This window comes from Rhagoletis pomonella, unplaced genomic scaffold (genome assembly GCF_013731165.1).
Source record: "Rhagoletis pomonella isolate Grant_MI unplaced genomic scaffold, Rhpom_1.0 Rhpom_scaffold_00009, whole genome shotgun sequence".
In the NCBI taxonomy this organism is placed as follows: Eukaryota; Metazoa; Arthropoda; class Insecta; order Diptera; family Tephritidae; genus Rhagoletis; species Rhagoletis pomonella.
Window position 1 is genome coordinate 25,833,436 of NW_023458563.1, and position 16,279 is coordinate 25,849,714.

The 16,279-nt window shown below is 34.4% G+C and overlaps 1 protein-coding gene across 6 annotated transcripts in view; it reads left to right on the plus strand.

The window, feature by feature from the left end:
- Positions 1 to 16,279, plus strand: part of LOC118745662 (tau-tubulin kinase homolog Asator-like) — a 570,828-nt gene that overhangs the window by 388,549 nt on the left and 166,000 nt on the right. For all 6 annotated transcript variants that reach the window (XM_036479218.1, XM_036479223.1, XM_036479220.1 and 3 more), the window contains one exon: positions 14,721 to 15,207. In XM_036479218.1, the coding sequence (XP_036335111.1) occupies positions 14,721 to 15,207 (487 nt within the window). The remainder of the gene's footprint in view (positions 1 to 14,720; positions 15,208 to 16,279) is intronic.

A 16,279-nucleotide genomic window follows, 5' to 3' on the forward strand; every position in this document is an offset into this window, starting at 1 on the left:
TCTGATGTGCGGGGCTCCGAATTATTCGGAGGAACTAAGTTAGACAGAGATGTTGATGGCAACACTGTTCGGGTGCGCTTGATAATTTTTTGAGGATTTTTATTTTGAGAAATTTTCTCTCGATATATTTGCAGATAACAAATGCAACCATGTTTTATACAACAGGTTTGTTGAATCGCTCTGCAAATTTTTGAACAAAAAGCTTTCCGAAGTTTTAAAAAGAGAGAAATACACTACACAAGCGGCTTGTCAAACATTCTTCAAACCTTCTTTTCTCATTTCGCCATACACCATGCAAACATGACTCGTTCAAGCAACGAATTTTAGTTTTCTTTTGGTTCACAATGTAAAAGGGTTTGGTTTTCTTCGATTTTTCTCTCTTGCGCCTTCATTCGGTAAAAATTCCGTTGCGAATGAGGCGATTTTATCATACAAAACGGAAGCGGTTTGATCAAACGTCAACATGGCGACCAGAAAATCAAAAAATTTTGATTTTTGTTCACATTTTTTCAAACGGCTTGTCTAACCTTCAAACGCCCCCATACACAACATAAATAGCTTTGGTTTGTCAAGCTGCTTGTGTGGTGTTTTTCGCTCTTAAGCCCATTTGCATTTACCGCTTAATATTCAAAATGTTATCGATAATTTTTTTCATTCCATCGTTATATTTTCAACTTATATATTTTGAACTTGCAAAGTCTCGGTAACGAATGGAAAGAACACGCATTGTTCGATCATAGGGATACTCATATTGATTCTTCATTAGATCCAGAAAATTATAGAAAGAAAGTTTTTGAATTAAAAGATTCTTCAGGTTCATATAAGTTTCCCAATTAAAACAAAAAAAAAAATATATCTGCATTACTAAGACAGCCCTTTTCTAATGCATCAGTAGAATGTATACTTAGTAGTTTAAAAATGTGTAAATGGACTGACTTGAGGACCAGATTGAGCACTGATATAGTTGCAGCAATATTATATACAAACCAAGGCATAAAAAACAATGGTGGTATTTTGTTTGAAGCGCAGGTACAAATGTACCAATTGAATTGGAGAATGTAATTAATTTTTATACTAAGTACCTGTAAATAGTATGCAGTACACAATACTCATATCTGTAATATGAAAATTTTGAGTAATTTGTTCGGATTTTGAGGATTTTTTATTCGTTTTTGAGGAATAGGCTAATTTTTTTGTGGCAACACTGGGCCATACCTAGTCATAAATCTAATGTAGATACATTTTTTTTCTCGCTCAATATACAAAAATTCATACGTTAAAAATTACGTGTACAGAGTTTTACAATTATATTAACACTAGAATACACGCGCGGCCTACTATAGTAGACCACGGCAACATTTTTGTTGATACCTTGACAGTTTTGTATGTTATACTAGGTACACATATAAGTAGATTATCCTCATTTTCGAGCTTGACACCCTAATCTGTAATTATAACAAAAGATAAGCCATATAAAATTCTTCCCTTGTTAATCTGCAATTATAAAATAATCTCAGATTTAACCGATAACTTTTCGGTGTCCATCCTATTTTTATCGATTGTTTTTGCGAAGGAGAGGAGAAATGCCAAATGTAAAAGTAAACAAAAATGTACGCTAGCAAGTAAAAGAGGTTTGTAAAGGTATTTTTAATCAAATGTTAAGTTAAAATATATTTATATTGCTTATTATAGCAGAAAAACGTGATCACGGTGGCACAGAGAAGAAACATAAATTTTCCTTGAGATGTGAGAATAACAAGTACAACAAATTTGACGGCTAATAATCTGAGATTTGTCTGTGTAAACGGGGTGATTAAAAAACGAGCTTTGATTGAGATAATATTGATATGTGAACAAAGTTTTAGAGCAGTTCGAGGAAAGCCCTCTGCATTAAATTTGTCGACGAGTGAGCACCGCGCTTGACCCACGTGTATGCACTTTTTTGTGGATTGGCGCGATAATCACGGGCCTACCATAGTGGTCCGCCCGAGTATTGGTGTACTGAATTTTTAATTTGGTTACTTTGCATATGCGGTGCATCAGTGTTCTTAGAAACTGCCGCCGATAGCAACTTAAAATATTTTTCGATTTGATGAACATTGCTACAATCGAAGCTCTCATAATCAACCAAATGAATGTCAATACTGAAAAATATTTCACGGATATCTTTTTACAAGAATAGTCCCTCGATTTTTTGAAACCCGCTTTGACGCTGTACATTCATTGAAACACTTATCTAACAACTAAAATGTGGAATAGGGAAGCTCTTAGGAGCATCTCAAAAAGTACAGCACGATGTAATACCAAATTTTAGTTGGTCGATTCACCTATTGTACCAGAGCTCTAAGTCCATCCATAAAAAGTGGTGCAAGACTTTTAACAAATGGATTTGTCCTGATCACCAGCCTGCGGTGGGCGCTCAATGTTACAAAAACTGATAGTTTTTTGAATAACATTGGTTTAAGAAGAAAATTTAAGAAATTGATGTAAGAAGTAAAATAATTCCTATTTTTTCTGTTACATAACTAAATTATTTATTTTTTCAAATTCCTAGTTGCTATGAAAAAATTTAAGTTTGTGATCGTAAAAGTAATAGATTTAACTACATTTTTTAACTATAAGTTTCATTTAAATGTTATCTAAGAAAACATTTATTGACATTTTAAAATGGTCTGCTATAGTAGGCCACGCGTGCATTGGTGTAAAAAAAGAGCGCGTGCACTCTAGTGTTAAGGAAAAGTCAGAAGTTTTGAAACAAATTCCCATCAACGATGAATGATCTTTTAATGTTATCTTGTACTTACATTTTCTTTTCATGAAACCAAGTGTACTTGTAAGTACAGTGCCTTGCCAAATTATTAGCTCAGAGAATTTTTCATCTGATCTTTTAGACAAATGTTGAAAATGTAGCTTTTTAGCCAATTAATAAAGTGCAAGTCTGAAGTTGCTAGAAAATCGCGTTGATTTTTAGCAACTTTGTTTTTGCTGACAGTGTCTTCCATACAAAAAGAATTGTAGAACATAGTTTGTAATGGGAACTGTCAGCAAAAAATTTTTCAAAAATCAACTAAAATTTTGGGGAACAAAACTTCATTTTCAAAATTTTTATAAAAACTCTGATTATAAATTAAAATTTGTATGCAAGTTTATTGAAATTTTCCGAGTTTTGCACAAAATTTAGAAATTTTATTTTTGTGTTTTTTGATATAGTATAAACTGCTGTTTTATAAAAAATTAAAACAAAAAAATGTTGCATGCATTGTGAAAAATTCTCTGCGCCAATAATTTTGGGCGACACTGTATGTTTATTTTGAACTTTAGTTGTGATATGTTGTTTTGTTTTGTAGGTGTATGTTGAAATGATCTAATCTTTTTATGTTTTTGTTTTTGTCTTGTCAAAATAAAATTTTACTACATACTCTCGCACGTAAGTAATTTTTGGCTAAAGGAAAGGGGGGGAGGCGGTTGGTGTTGTTGTGTTAGATTTACCAAAGTGCCCCGGTTCGGCAAAGTAGATATCTGGCAGCCCTATCGTAGGTTTGTTTTTCGTGAAATCTAAGAGAGCACTCAATGAATCCGTTCGCAATGAAGATTCGTGCAGATACCCTACGACGAGTTTGTGCTGTCAAACAAAATTTAAAATCGCTGAATTTTAAATATAAGGAAAAAGGTGCATTATTGTTAATCATAAATATTTATTATGCTCCAAAATTTGTTATAGTTTGACATAACTCCGTATATTTGTGTAAATTTAGGCGTAAAATACCAGTGACATATGTACATATACATACATATATGTATGTACGTACATACATTCATCTGCTGGACGCAGTTTAATAAATGAATATTTTTTTATGAAGCAAGAAAATATTAACTTAACAACAATTTATTAGGAAAGAAAAAAATGAAAAAAAATAAAAAAATTTAATTAAATAAAAAAAAATATATATATATATTTAAAAAACAAAATAAAAAAGGGGAAACAAGTTCCGTTGATTTCCCTGAGCTCCCTGATAAGCAAACATTTTTCAGGTAAAAGTGTTACCGTTTTTGAAATATGATATTCTTGGAATGTAAAAAAAATCGGATATTTTCATGTATTTTGTTTAGCTGCATGTACAAACAAGGCTATACTTAGACAGTTTTTGCTGCAAAATACTTCCAGATATTTGATTCACCATATTCAAATGCCGTTAAAAGATATTAAAGAACTATTATAAGATTAGGACTATTTTGGGATTTTTAACTTGTTGATATTTTGTTCCCCAAATTTAACTATCTGTGTGAAAATGTACTGAGCTATTACTGCACGTTTCATAAATAATGGGCCAATTTAGATTTCAGAAAGTTGCCACGCTTACTCTTTGGAATAGAAACAAAAGTTATAGCCGCTTTTGTGGGTAAGGACTGAGACACGCTAGAATGTAATTAATAGGTTTAAATCTAAGTTGCTCTTGTTAGCGGCCAAAGATATGCTAAATAGTGCAAAGGAACTTTATTACATGTTCCTGACATTATTTTATGATACTTACCGGAATTTAGACTACAGTCAATAACGAGAGATATATGTATAAATACATTTTGTGAAGGATGGGTTCACGTGAAATAAAATATAAATATAAAATATATAGAAAAATTTATTGATTTATTTAGTTTGATCCAGTATTATTCATGCAAAGACCTGTGGAACTGTCAAACTACAATGTTACTCTCTCAAGTGAGAGTAAAAGGGGAACAGTTACAGAAGTGTACGGGAACGTAAAAAGCACTATTTCCTGCACAAACGTCAGTCGGTTTGTTTACATGTCATTGGTAGAACACTGATTTTAAGTAATAATTATTAAAAACTATACAATTAAGAATAATTGCGTACATATTCAAATATTTCGTTGTTTGCTTCCATCTTTGATCACACCGCGTTCTGTGTTTGTTTACACATGCAACCCTGCCTATAGTTTGACACTTTTCATGAACTTGCAGGAAGAAAAACTTCGGGCAAAATCCTGTAACTTCTGACTGGGAAGGGTTGCTCTCTTACTCGCTTAAAGTGTTCCCAGTGAGAGAAATTCTTGCGTAGGAGAACGACTTCTCGTAATTTCATACTATTTCTTACTATGACCTAGTGTACTGGAACAAACTAATTGATAAAATATGCTCAAATTGGCGACCTTCTACTGTAAATAATTTTGGCACTTCTTAAGAAAAGACCCTTTTAGAGTGCTTAAATTCAATTGGGATGTCTCAACAGCGGCTCCACTTATTTGTTCTCGCAAATGTTCTTCATTTTTTAATGGTTTTTGAATAAATTTTGTCCTTAAGGTCTGGCGATCGAGCGGGCCACGTGATTGAGCTCTTACTTCACACCCGTAATGAGCAGGGTACCCCTCATTTTGTAGCCATAGTCTACGCCGCAGGTTCAAGAATTGGAAGCCGTTCCTGGAGGAACTTTAAATAACTGTGTAATTGAGCGTTGGCGGAAGTTCCACAGGTTCCAATATCTGGTAATTAGAAGCACCGCACCATAAATTTATTTTTTACTGGTACTGCGCCCGATCTTCTCCCATTTCTTGAGGATTGCCTATCTGACAACTATGAAGGTTATGTAAATTACTCATTTTCGTTGTTGGTGTTTCCGACAGGGTAGGAGTGTGATGTAATGTGGAACGATTTTCCGTCATCCCTTGTCAAATTTGGTTTGGAGACAAACCGGTTTCGGCGTTGTGCCATCTTCAGTGTAATTTTTCGTTCTGAATAGTTTCTGTTTATCTGTCACTATTTATAGCCGTGTTAAATCGTCGTTGATTCATAGTTAGGTACGTCTCAGCGGATTATATTCTTTCGTTCAACCAGTAGTTTCAGTTCTGTGTGTACATCCTCAGGTAGAAATTAGCTGCTCACCTCTTTTTTGATTAATTGTTGCATGGATTCAAGGGAAGGTAGGTAAAAATCAGTTATTTTCTTTCTTTTTGTTTCTGTAATTTGGACCTGCATTTCATTGTTTATGGTAGTTGCAGGGTTTCTGTTTTGTTTTGCGTATAGTAGCCTGAGTGGTTCGATTAATATATCAGATGCGGTGTTTATTTGATCATTTATTATTTTTCCGACGAACGTCTTTTGTTTGTATATCTTCATATTCTCTAATACGTTTAGGCGTTGTCCTTTGTGCTGTACATGGAGAACTTTGGCTGTGTTTCCTATTTTCATTGGCGTACAATGGTTTTCTGCCATATGGTTTGCGAAGTTCGATTCCGGGGTGGTAGAAGGTTTTAGCATTTTTTTGTTGTAGTCCCTTATATGTTCACGATATCTTGTTTTTATCTTGCGCCCTGTTTGTCCTATGTAACTATGTTGACATTCGCAAGTCAACTTATATACACCTTGCTTGTCTAGTGGGTCTTCCTCTATTCGTAGTAAATGTAAATTACAGTAACCATCACATTTGCATAATGATCCATCGCTTCAAATTATTTTATTAAAAACGTTGGGGTATGATTCATGCATTCGCAACATTTCTTGGCAAAATCTAACCCTAGCCAGGTAATCTCTCTCTTGTAGACCCTGAACACGTTGCATGTGGTGGGATGAAATTTATTCTATTTTAATGCTTTGTGAACTGTAAATTTTGGTATTACCGTCCGTATTTCCATCATTCTCACTGAAGTCGGTGGACCTAGTTCCACTTCCTCAACTTCAACATCAACCTTTGCAGAATGTCCTGTTTCGCCGCCATGCCTTCCAGGTATGCCACCTTAACTAAGTGAAAACTGAATGTTAAAAGAAGAAATACTAAACATAAAACGTGTAAAAATTGCTTAGCTTCAGTTATTGTTCTATGGGGGAAAACTTTACGATCCGGATGCCGACGATTGGGGTATCGCATAGAGTCTTTGAGCAGCTCTGGCGTTACAGCAAGCTTCTCCGTACATTAGGTGAATATCTGCATATTCATGCGACGTATTCTGCGTGTTCTCTGTCATAGTATCAATAGCATAATGTACATACCTCTGGACTAATTAGCTTGCCATTGGTCGGTAACAATTTAAATCTATTAATTACATTCTAGCGTGTCTTAGTCCCTTACCCACAAAAGCGATTATAACTGCTTTTTCTATTCTATATTGTAAGTGTGGCATATAGTGTGTTTTTTGAACACTCCATGCGAATTAATCATTGCGCTTTCGACAGAAGCAACATTTTGGTATGACGCGAAGTGGCTTTGAAAGCTAATGTAATTGCCGTTCACGGAAAAATATTGCCATTGTGTTCTTCGAAAAAAACCTGAAAAATCCACCGGATTTGTTCCAAAAAATTTTTTTGCTTTGTTTTATTATACTTCTTCAATATTTTAGCGGAATTGATATGTCTTCTGCTTTTTGACTATAAATAATCCTGGTGGGAACCTATTTCTAATTCTATTTCGATATCCTTTACTTTTCTATTGGATTTAAGTACCTCCGTTTTCCATTTACTCATAAGTTTAAATTTTTAAGGTATTTACTTTACTTCAGGAATACTTGTAAAGATTTTTTTTCATAAAATGCTTATAACAAGATTTTAAATGTGAGATGATGTACATATAAAAGACCACAGTGTCTTGCTTGTACAATAATCTGAAAAAATAAATTGAATTGAATTGAAATTGAATTGAATTGAATACTATACTATAGATTTTTAGACGAGAAACACGATTCTACTGTTTAAAAAACAAACAAAAAATTAATCCCTCAATAAAAAATACATTATATATTGAATTTTTTTTTGATTTGCATGCAGCGTTGCATCTTTCACTCAATTTTATGTCACTTGAACAACAAGTGCGTTTTAGTAAATTTTTGCCATTTAATGCCTAGTGGAAATCTTTGATACGGGTACTTAAGCGAACATATTTATTGATGTAGTTACATCTTCTTGTTAACTTTCATAAATATGTAAATACTTGAATAACACATGAAAATTTAATGAAGTATACATAGTTTAAAACCAAGATCGTAGCATTATTTAAACACATAAACAAACAAAAAAAAACTTTGTTTAAAAAAATATATATAATGCAATGGTATGTAATTTTTAAAAGAATTAAATTCTTTAAAAAGTCAAAGTTCGATATATCTTTTTGGACCGAATTCAATATGATATTGTTTGCCACTTATGTTTATTTATTAATTTTTAAGATTTTTCAATCAATTAAAATACAGTTCATTCCCTAACTAATACCGCTTAAGATTTTGTAGAACACTTACAAAAAAAAAATCATCAAAATTTCAAAATTTTTTCTCAGAAGTGTTTTTTGAGTATACAGTTTTATAGCCCATTCAATTTTATTGTAATAATGTGCAAGCTTCAAGTAGCTAAAAATTACCGTTGATTTTTTAGATTTTTTTACCGAAGGTGTGTAGCGCTGCCACTGAATTTCAAAATATGTAAATATTTTAAGGAATTTCAAAAAAGCACTTAAAAGGGGAAAATTATAAGTCAAGCTTAGCATCCAGCTCTTAAGAAAAGCAAAAACTCCATATAAAATGACGTACAAGAAATGGCGGGTTTCAATGTATAACTAACAAAAATTTCGAAGGCAATTCTAATTTTTGATTGGGCATTACGTTGGGTGATGAAGACAAAAGTGGGAAAGAAAGTAGACAAAAGTGCGAAAGAAGAAACGAAAAAAACTGAACGAAATGAGAACGCGTCAAAAATTGCATGCGCTTATTTAGCGCTGAGATGATGAGCTATTTGAGTCCAATCCTTACGCGCTCTTCGAAATAAACTAGTATAAATCGATTACTTCGGTTTGCATGTAGAGGAACGTCGAATTGTATCAGTTTGGTCCACAAGATCGAAAGAAAATCTCCCTACAATCTAAAAGCAAAAAACATGAAAATTTTACAGTTCCTGCCATATACTCAGCATTGTGCACCGAGCATTGCAACAAGTTTAAGTTGTATGACAAATGCTTTCAATAAAATTTAAAAACACTTTGTATTAAGCTCCGTGCGTTTTACTGTAAGAACAAAAAAAAATAGTATCAAGTCTGATACTAATAGTGCTTTCAAATTGACGAGCTAAACATTTTAAAGGTGCTTGAACAAGGTAAATTAACAAAACTTGTTCGTAAAAAGTTAAATACTTAATTGTATGCATGTCTGCTTGCCATAAAATATGTAGGATAATGAGATAATTAGTTATTTCCCATTACGACTCATCGCCCGCAGAGTAATGGCGCATGCGAACTAAGCATTTTTAAGTCACTAAAGGTACTGGTATACCATGAGAATAATTCTCATGAGAATAGCAATTCGTTCTTATCCTCGCCATCTAATAAGTAATGAGAGTGGTTATTCATTCTCATCGTGGAAATCTCATAAGTTCTCATGAATGGAATATTCTCACCCGTGTGACAAGTGCGTTTGAGAGTTTTCTTACACTCTAACTCATATTCTCAGCTGTCGTGTGTTACATGTTGAGAATTTTTATTCTCAGCTGTACACAGTGGGAGAAAACTAATAACGCAAGAATGCGCCAATCAAGCTGTGAGGAACCGGTTGTGACGTCATAAAAGTGAGAGAATGAGGGAGCAAAGAATAAATTTTAAAGAAGAAGAGGAAAACGCGAACATGTGGTGCGAAATAATGATGTGAAAGCAAACAGAATTGTGCCCATTCTTCACCCTTTTAAATCTGAACACATATTCGGTACAAGCACACTATTTTAGGCACATCTGGAAGGTAGCAAAATAACTTGTCGGGAAATTTTCTCTCATTTTATAGGCATTGCAACGCCTTTTCTAGTGTCGGAGACTTTTCCAATAGTCTCCCTTCTTTGTAAAAGGGCATAAACATTAGTTAAAAAATAGTTTTGGCTTGAACTGCTCGGAGAAATTCCTTCTTAGGGTATTTTTAATAGAAAATATTGCTTCATATGATTCCAGAAGTAGATATGGCACCGAAGAAAGACTCCGACCACCCACTATCAAAAATGTGTACATACAAATACATCTTTACTTTTAAGGTACATTTATCTACTTAAGGTTCATTTCTTTCGGCAAGTAGATACAATTAGAAAATTTAGTTTTCAATTCTATTACGAAAATGTATTATTTTATGACGTCTGCGAATAGGTGGATGCTGCCAATTCAACGAAGAGAGGGTGGTCCGCGAATGGCGCCACCTTTATTTTCTGCACCGTTTAATAACAGACTTGTGAAGTGCGTATTCGTATACAAAGTCTTATCCACTGCATATCTAAATATCAACTGACTGAATTGATGGATGTTAAGGCAGGATTGAAAATGCTGTTGCGAATCGATAATAATTTCAACAAGGACATAAATCTGGCTATGCATTGACCATTCATCATTTCGCAAAAAATCAAAATCAGCTTTTCTATTTCCACTTATTCTCGCATTTCTATACCTTTCATGGATATGAATATGATATGGTATTATAACTTTGGTCCGATGTTTGAAAGTACCAGAAGAAGAAGAGATGGATCCATGAAAATGTACACTTAAATTGTCAGAACTTCGAGCTGAGCCGATTAAGCCATGCATGTCTGTCTGTTTGAACGCAATCTACCCCTCAGATTTCAAGATATCCGGCTGAAATTTGGAAAGCGAGTGTATTTTTATAATGTATTAATCATTTGTCGGAACCGGCAAAATCGGACCGCTTTAACCTGTAGCGCCAATACAACAGATTGTTCAGATATGAGGTTTTTTTCATAACTCCACCATTTATGTAGCTTCGAACATGAAATTTGGTACTTACGATGTTTAATTTTAAAACTCCTTAATATGGACAACCAAAACCGAGAAATTTCGTGGGCTATTTTCTAAATAATCATACAAAGTCTACTGGAAAAATTGCAAAGATCGGTGCTGTGTAAGTTATATCTTCTATCATTTAGATCGTTGCCTTATAAGATATATGCACATATCTACCATTGATTGTTCAGATATGATTTTTTATATAGGTCTATCTATGTATGCAGTGAATATAAAAATTTCGTTTAGCTCCCAAACAATTCATTTCAAATTCTGCAATCGGTTGAAGTAACATTTTCTGATGTTCATGGAAGGTACGAAGCCTTCGACATAGCCAAAGACGGCACTGCCCTTACTTGTTCTTCTTTTGTTTTGTTTAGTTACTGCAATCGTCTATTCTACATTTTTGCATAAGTTCATATATTATTACATATTTTATTCTCACATATGCCCCCATGAGAGCTCCTTGTGTAAACAGACATGAGAATCAATGAAATTTTTTTTTACCAAAAATGTTCTTATAAGAACAAAATACCAGTGAGAATCAATGTGTGTGTAAACACCCATAAGAATTCTCACACCATGCTCTCATCGTTTACGAGCACCTTAACTAAATTGCTAGCCTTAATTTCATGAAGCAGATATTCACAAAATGAAAAATTAATTCCAAATGTTCAATGTCAAGGATTGTGTTTTACGAAAGCTCTTATTTTATTTCACAAGTTAATAATAATAATAGATTGGCGCTTACACATATGTTAGTGTTTGCCCGAGCTTCTCCTCCGACTTGTGGCGTGCGCCTTGATGTTGTCACACAAAGCAGAGGGACCTACAGTTTTACGCCGACTACGAACGGCGATTGTATTTTTATGTGAAGCTGTTTTTCATGGCAGAAATACACTCGGAGGTTTGCCATTGCCTGCCGAGGGACGACCGCTGTTAAGAAAAAACCTTTTTCTATATTTTTGCGATGTTGCTTTGACCAGGGCTTGAACCCAGGTGCTGATGAGTGAAAGCGCGCACTGCTTACCACTACACCATAGCGGCCGACACAAGTTAGTTCACAAGTTAGATGGGGAAAATTCAAACCAAAGCATATTCAGCTCTCTCATAGCTGACTGTAATGTCAAAAAATGTAAACAAAGAAATTAACCCTTTGCTATGCATGTACCAAATTTTATCATAGAAAGATTGGTCCAATTGCTCGAAAAATATAGTTGTAGGTATACAGTATATTTTGCTTTGCTGCCTCTATGCTTAAGTGCACATTTAAGATACCTACCCCAAAATGCGCATTATTTTTAACATTTGTAAGGAAACTGCTCCGATAGATGCATTCAACATAACTGAACATTGGCGATACCTGCCTCAAAAATGGTGCGACTAGTATCAATTATCAATGAACGTATTACGTTTACCTGCACTGGCCCTACAATTACCTAATTTTACAACCTTTTATTTATTTTGCTCATCTCGCAGAACAACGAAAATGGCTATCAATTTATGTAGTTATATAGATAATTAGATAACATTCGGTAAAAATTTCGCTTGCAGTAATTTCTACATGGTAAGTGCTGCGCCAATATTTGGTTTCATAGGGATTCGGATACCTTCCTCATTGAATTAGTAAAGAAAATTCGCTTAAGTGCCTTTTTCGGTTACGTGCACAAGTTTTTCGTGCAAAGAAGGATGTGCAGCTAAGCAAAATATACTGTAGTAGTTTTGTATTTAACGTATGTAATGCATAAGGTTACAATGGGCGCGTTCATAAGTCGTAGCTGTTGGGTAACCGTTGGCTGTTTGTCTTAGAAGCGCACAGTTGAGTAGTTATGCTCAGCCCAACAGTTGGCAACTTTCCGCCATTTTTTCCAGCGGAAAATTTTTACGATACCTGAACTCAACGTGTTGGGCTTAGCCTAAACAGCTGATCGAAAAGACTTACGCCGCTTATATTAAATTTAACGCCGCTTTGTTAGGTGGCAGTTGCAAACAAATTTATTATATTTTATATTACTGACGTGATAAAGTAACTAAAACATTTTATAATAATACTACGTTTCTAAATATATGTTTTTAAGATGTTTGCTATATAATTTTACACTGTTTAATTCATTGTAACATTGAACTTTTTTTTCAACACGGCGGCCGCTCAGCGTTGAATTCTAAATAGTATCGGCGCAACTATCTCCATTTGTTGCAATTTCATTTCTTTACATTTATCAGCGGTTCATTTGGCAGCATCAAGCCGTTTCTAAGACGTAATTGTTGGGTTCAACAGTTGCCAGCAGTTTCGTAGCAGATGAGCTAAACAGCTACGTCTTATGAACGCAACCAATGTCACGCAGTAGCGGACAATGGGTACAATTAACGATTTACTGATATGTAGGCACTTAGTCATAGAATTTTCATGTGCGTCGTTGGCATGCACAGAGTGTATCCGCTTAGAAAATTTTTGAACCCCGGTTCGAATCGCATCTGCCAAAAGTTTTATTTTATTTATTTTATTTTTATCTAAAATTGGTTACAATGTAATGCAGCCTTGCACATTCAATGTTAAATATAAATAGAATTTTACATGTGCTTGGACCAAACTTTGGACTACTTACAATCACCAGTAGTCTAGTTTGTAGTGTGCTCTAAGTCTATTTTAAGATCCTAAAGGGTGCTTATATAGTATGTTAGTGTACTCGTGGATCCGGTCGTGCTTGTTTATGGCACACTTGTTCAGTTTGGGTATGTGCATCAACAGCTAACTTCGTCCCCACAGACACCTCATGTACGGCCGACACTTGGGGATAATTGAAGCAATGGGGAATCGCATGGTAGAGGTACCGTGCCTGGGAAGAAACTCAAGCGCTTAGAAATACTCAGATGCGATGGGCAACAAATATAAAGTCACTGGCACTAAAATGGTTCTCGCACGCACGCGGACAGTCTTCCAACGAAACACCGCAGCTATTCGCCCACCGTTGTCGCTTCACTTGACAATAAAGTATGTTGTCCTGGCTCTTGCCACACATAGCATACCGCTTGTAATTCCTTTTTATTTTATTGTGTATATAAAATCAGTCGCTGTGCTCACAATTAAAAGTTAAAATTAAAAAATTTAAATTATGAATTGTATAGGGCTAAGAGTTGGCATTTCAGTCGCAGTTCAAAAGAGAGAAATGTCGCAATCACTTCTACCTTGTTATGCCTTAATTCGAACGAAATATAAGAGGCAATTAAGCTCAAAGAAAGTTACCCTACTTCCGTGGGATAAAATAAAATTAATGACTGGAATTAATGTTTTACTTATTATTTATGAACAAGAAATATATAGGAATATTTCGCATAAAAATGTATCAAATAATATTGATCCAAAGGAACATTTTAGTAAAATAACAAATCTTTCTAACAAAAAAATACACGATTTTTAATTTTTTCCGACAACGTAGCTTATCATAGAAAACCTGAACAACACTTCATTTTTCATATAAGAGGTTTATTCATTTCGCGAAAATATCTATTCATAATTGCTGATGGCTATCAGTACAGAAACAGGTTAAGAATTATTAATAACTCAACTGATACACAGATTTTGTGTATTCACAACGGACATATTCTGAACTCTTTCATAAAATATTCACAATGATCTAATCAACCTGACGCCAGCTAATCACAACTTAGAGCCAGTTGTTCAATGTCTGGTTACAACTACCTCCTGGTTGCATTTAACCGGAGCTTCTACCTCCGATTTGTGTCAATCAGACATTGAACAATCGGCCCTTAGTGACCGGTTAGGTTATTTTAATCAGACATTGAGCAAATGGCTCTAAAATGGTTTACTTTTAGCAGAAAAATAATCTATCTGCTTGGTTGTGCCTATTTTCTGTAACTATACTTTGCACTTGAATTAATTGAGTTGTTCATGCTTTTCTTAAGTTCACAATCAGTTCTGATAGAATGTTTTCTCTTCTAGATCTATCGTATGGATATAAGTAGAAATATTTGTGTACGCGAAAACCATTCGGAGGCCGCAGTCCCTTTGGCGATAAGACATATGTCTACGGTACCTATCAAAGAAGCATCTACCTGCTGTGATGAGAATGATACGACAAAAAAAATCAATGAAGCAAAAAGGCACCCTGCTGGCTCTTTAACAAAGATACATATTAGTTTGCCGAATTTGTTTTTACTGGAAAACCAAAAATCATTGGAAAGGGAAGATCTTTACCAGCTCTTTGATTTTAAAGTAATACCTTGGCGAATGGAAGCAAGCACCGTTCAAAGGTCTACAGTGCCTTCATCCAATGATCGTTATCAATCGTATCATCAATCGGTACCAGAGTCCTTCCAGAACGTACACAGTCTTCCAGCTGTCGCTGGCACTGACAGTTCCAGTAACCAGTTAATACCAAGTGAAGGTTGTGTAAATGGCCGTTTGGAAATTCGCGTAATACCGCGAGGTATGTATAATTAATTATGTAAATATGAAATGTTTTCGTAGGATTTCATGAAGAAAAAAAGTTAATAAAATTGATTTTGTATGTGAAAAAAGTAGAGGACGTATATAAAAACCAGTTTGAGGTTTTTAAACCAAAAATATAGTGGAGAAATTATCGCACCGTGTTTTCGTAAATACCGTTAGAAAAATACGATTTCGTTGTGATTAACCCTCATCGGTTCATTGAATACGACCATATCGTTGCTACCATGTGAAATTATCGAATGTGAAAACGGGTATTTTTCAGGAGAGCCAAAAAAAAAATGTAAAAAATGTTGTTGTCATTAGGAAAAAGTGTGGGATTCGACACTTTGTTAAAGCCAGTATCCTCTGCTTCTAATAAGACTAGAAATTTGGCGATTTGCGAACGTGCGTATCATTCTAAATGCATGCGAAAGGTATCGCATTTTTGCACATTCGATAGTTTGACATGGTAGCGACGATATGCAGTTTTAGAATTTGAATAAAAAAAGAAGAAATTGTCGAAATTATTTGGGTTTTGGCAAAGTACATTTATTTTGCATAAATGATTCCGGGCATGAGTAGTTCGTTCCCAGTAGTTACAAACCGGTTCTTGTGTATACACTCGTACACAAACAGATCTGCAACTTCTAATCAGATTTTTTCGAAAAATTCTATGTATGCAGTTTTATAGCCCATTCTTTTATAGTATAACAAAGTGCAGGTTTGAAGTTGCTGGAAAATCGCGTTGATTTTTGGCAATTTTTTTCACGCATGTTCTTCCATACAAAGTATGTTCGGCAATTATTTTTTGTATGGAGAAAATGAGCAACACCTTCCACTAAACAACCGTTTTTTTATATTTTGAAGCGGTTTTGTGAAGTCTTTATTTTTCGAATAGCGAATATACCGTACTTATACAATCGAATGATTCGGGCTTTTACCTAGCTTATTTATATACCAGAATCTAAAACTTCTACATTTTTATTTTAATGTAAATGGAACTTAAACACTTTTATTTCTGAATACTGGAAAATTTTTCACTGAAGAAAATTACCTTAAAAATAAAAGGA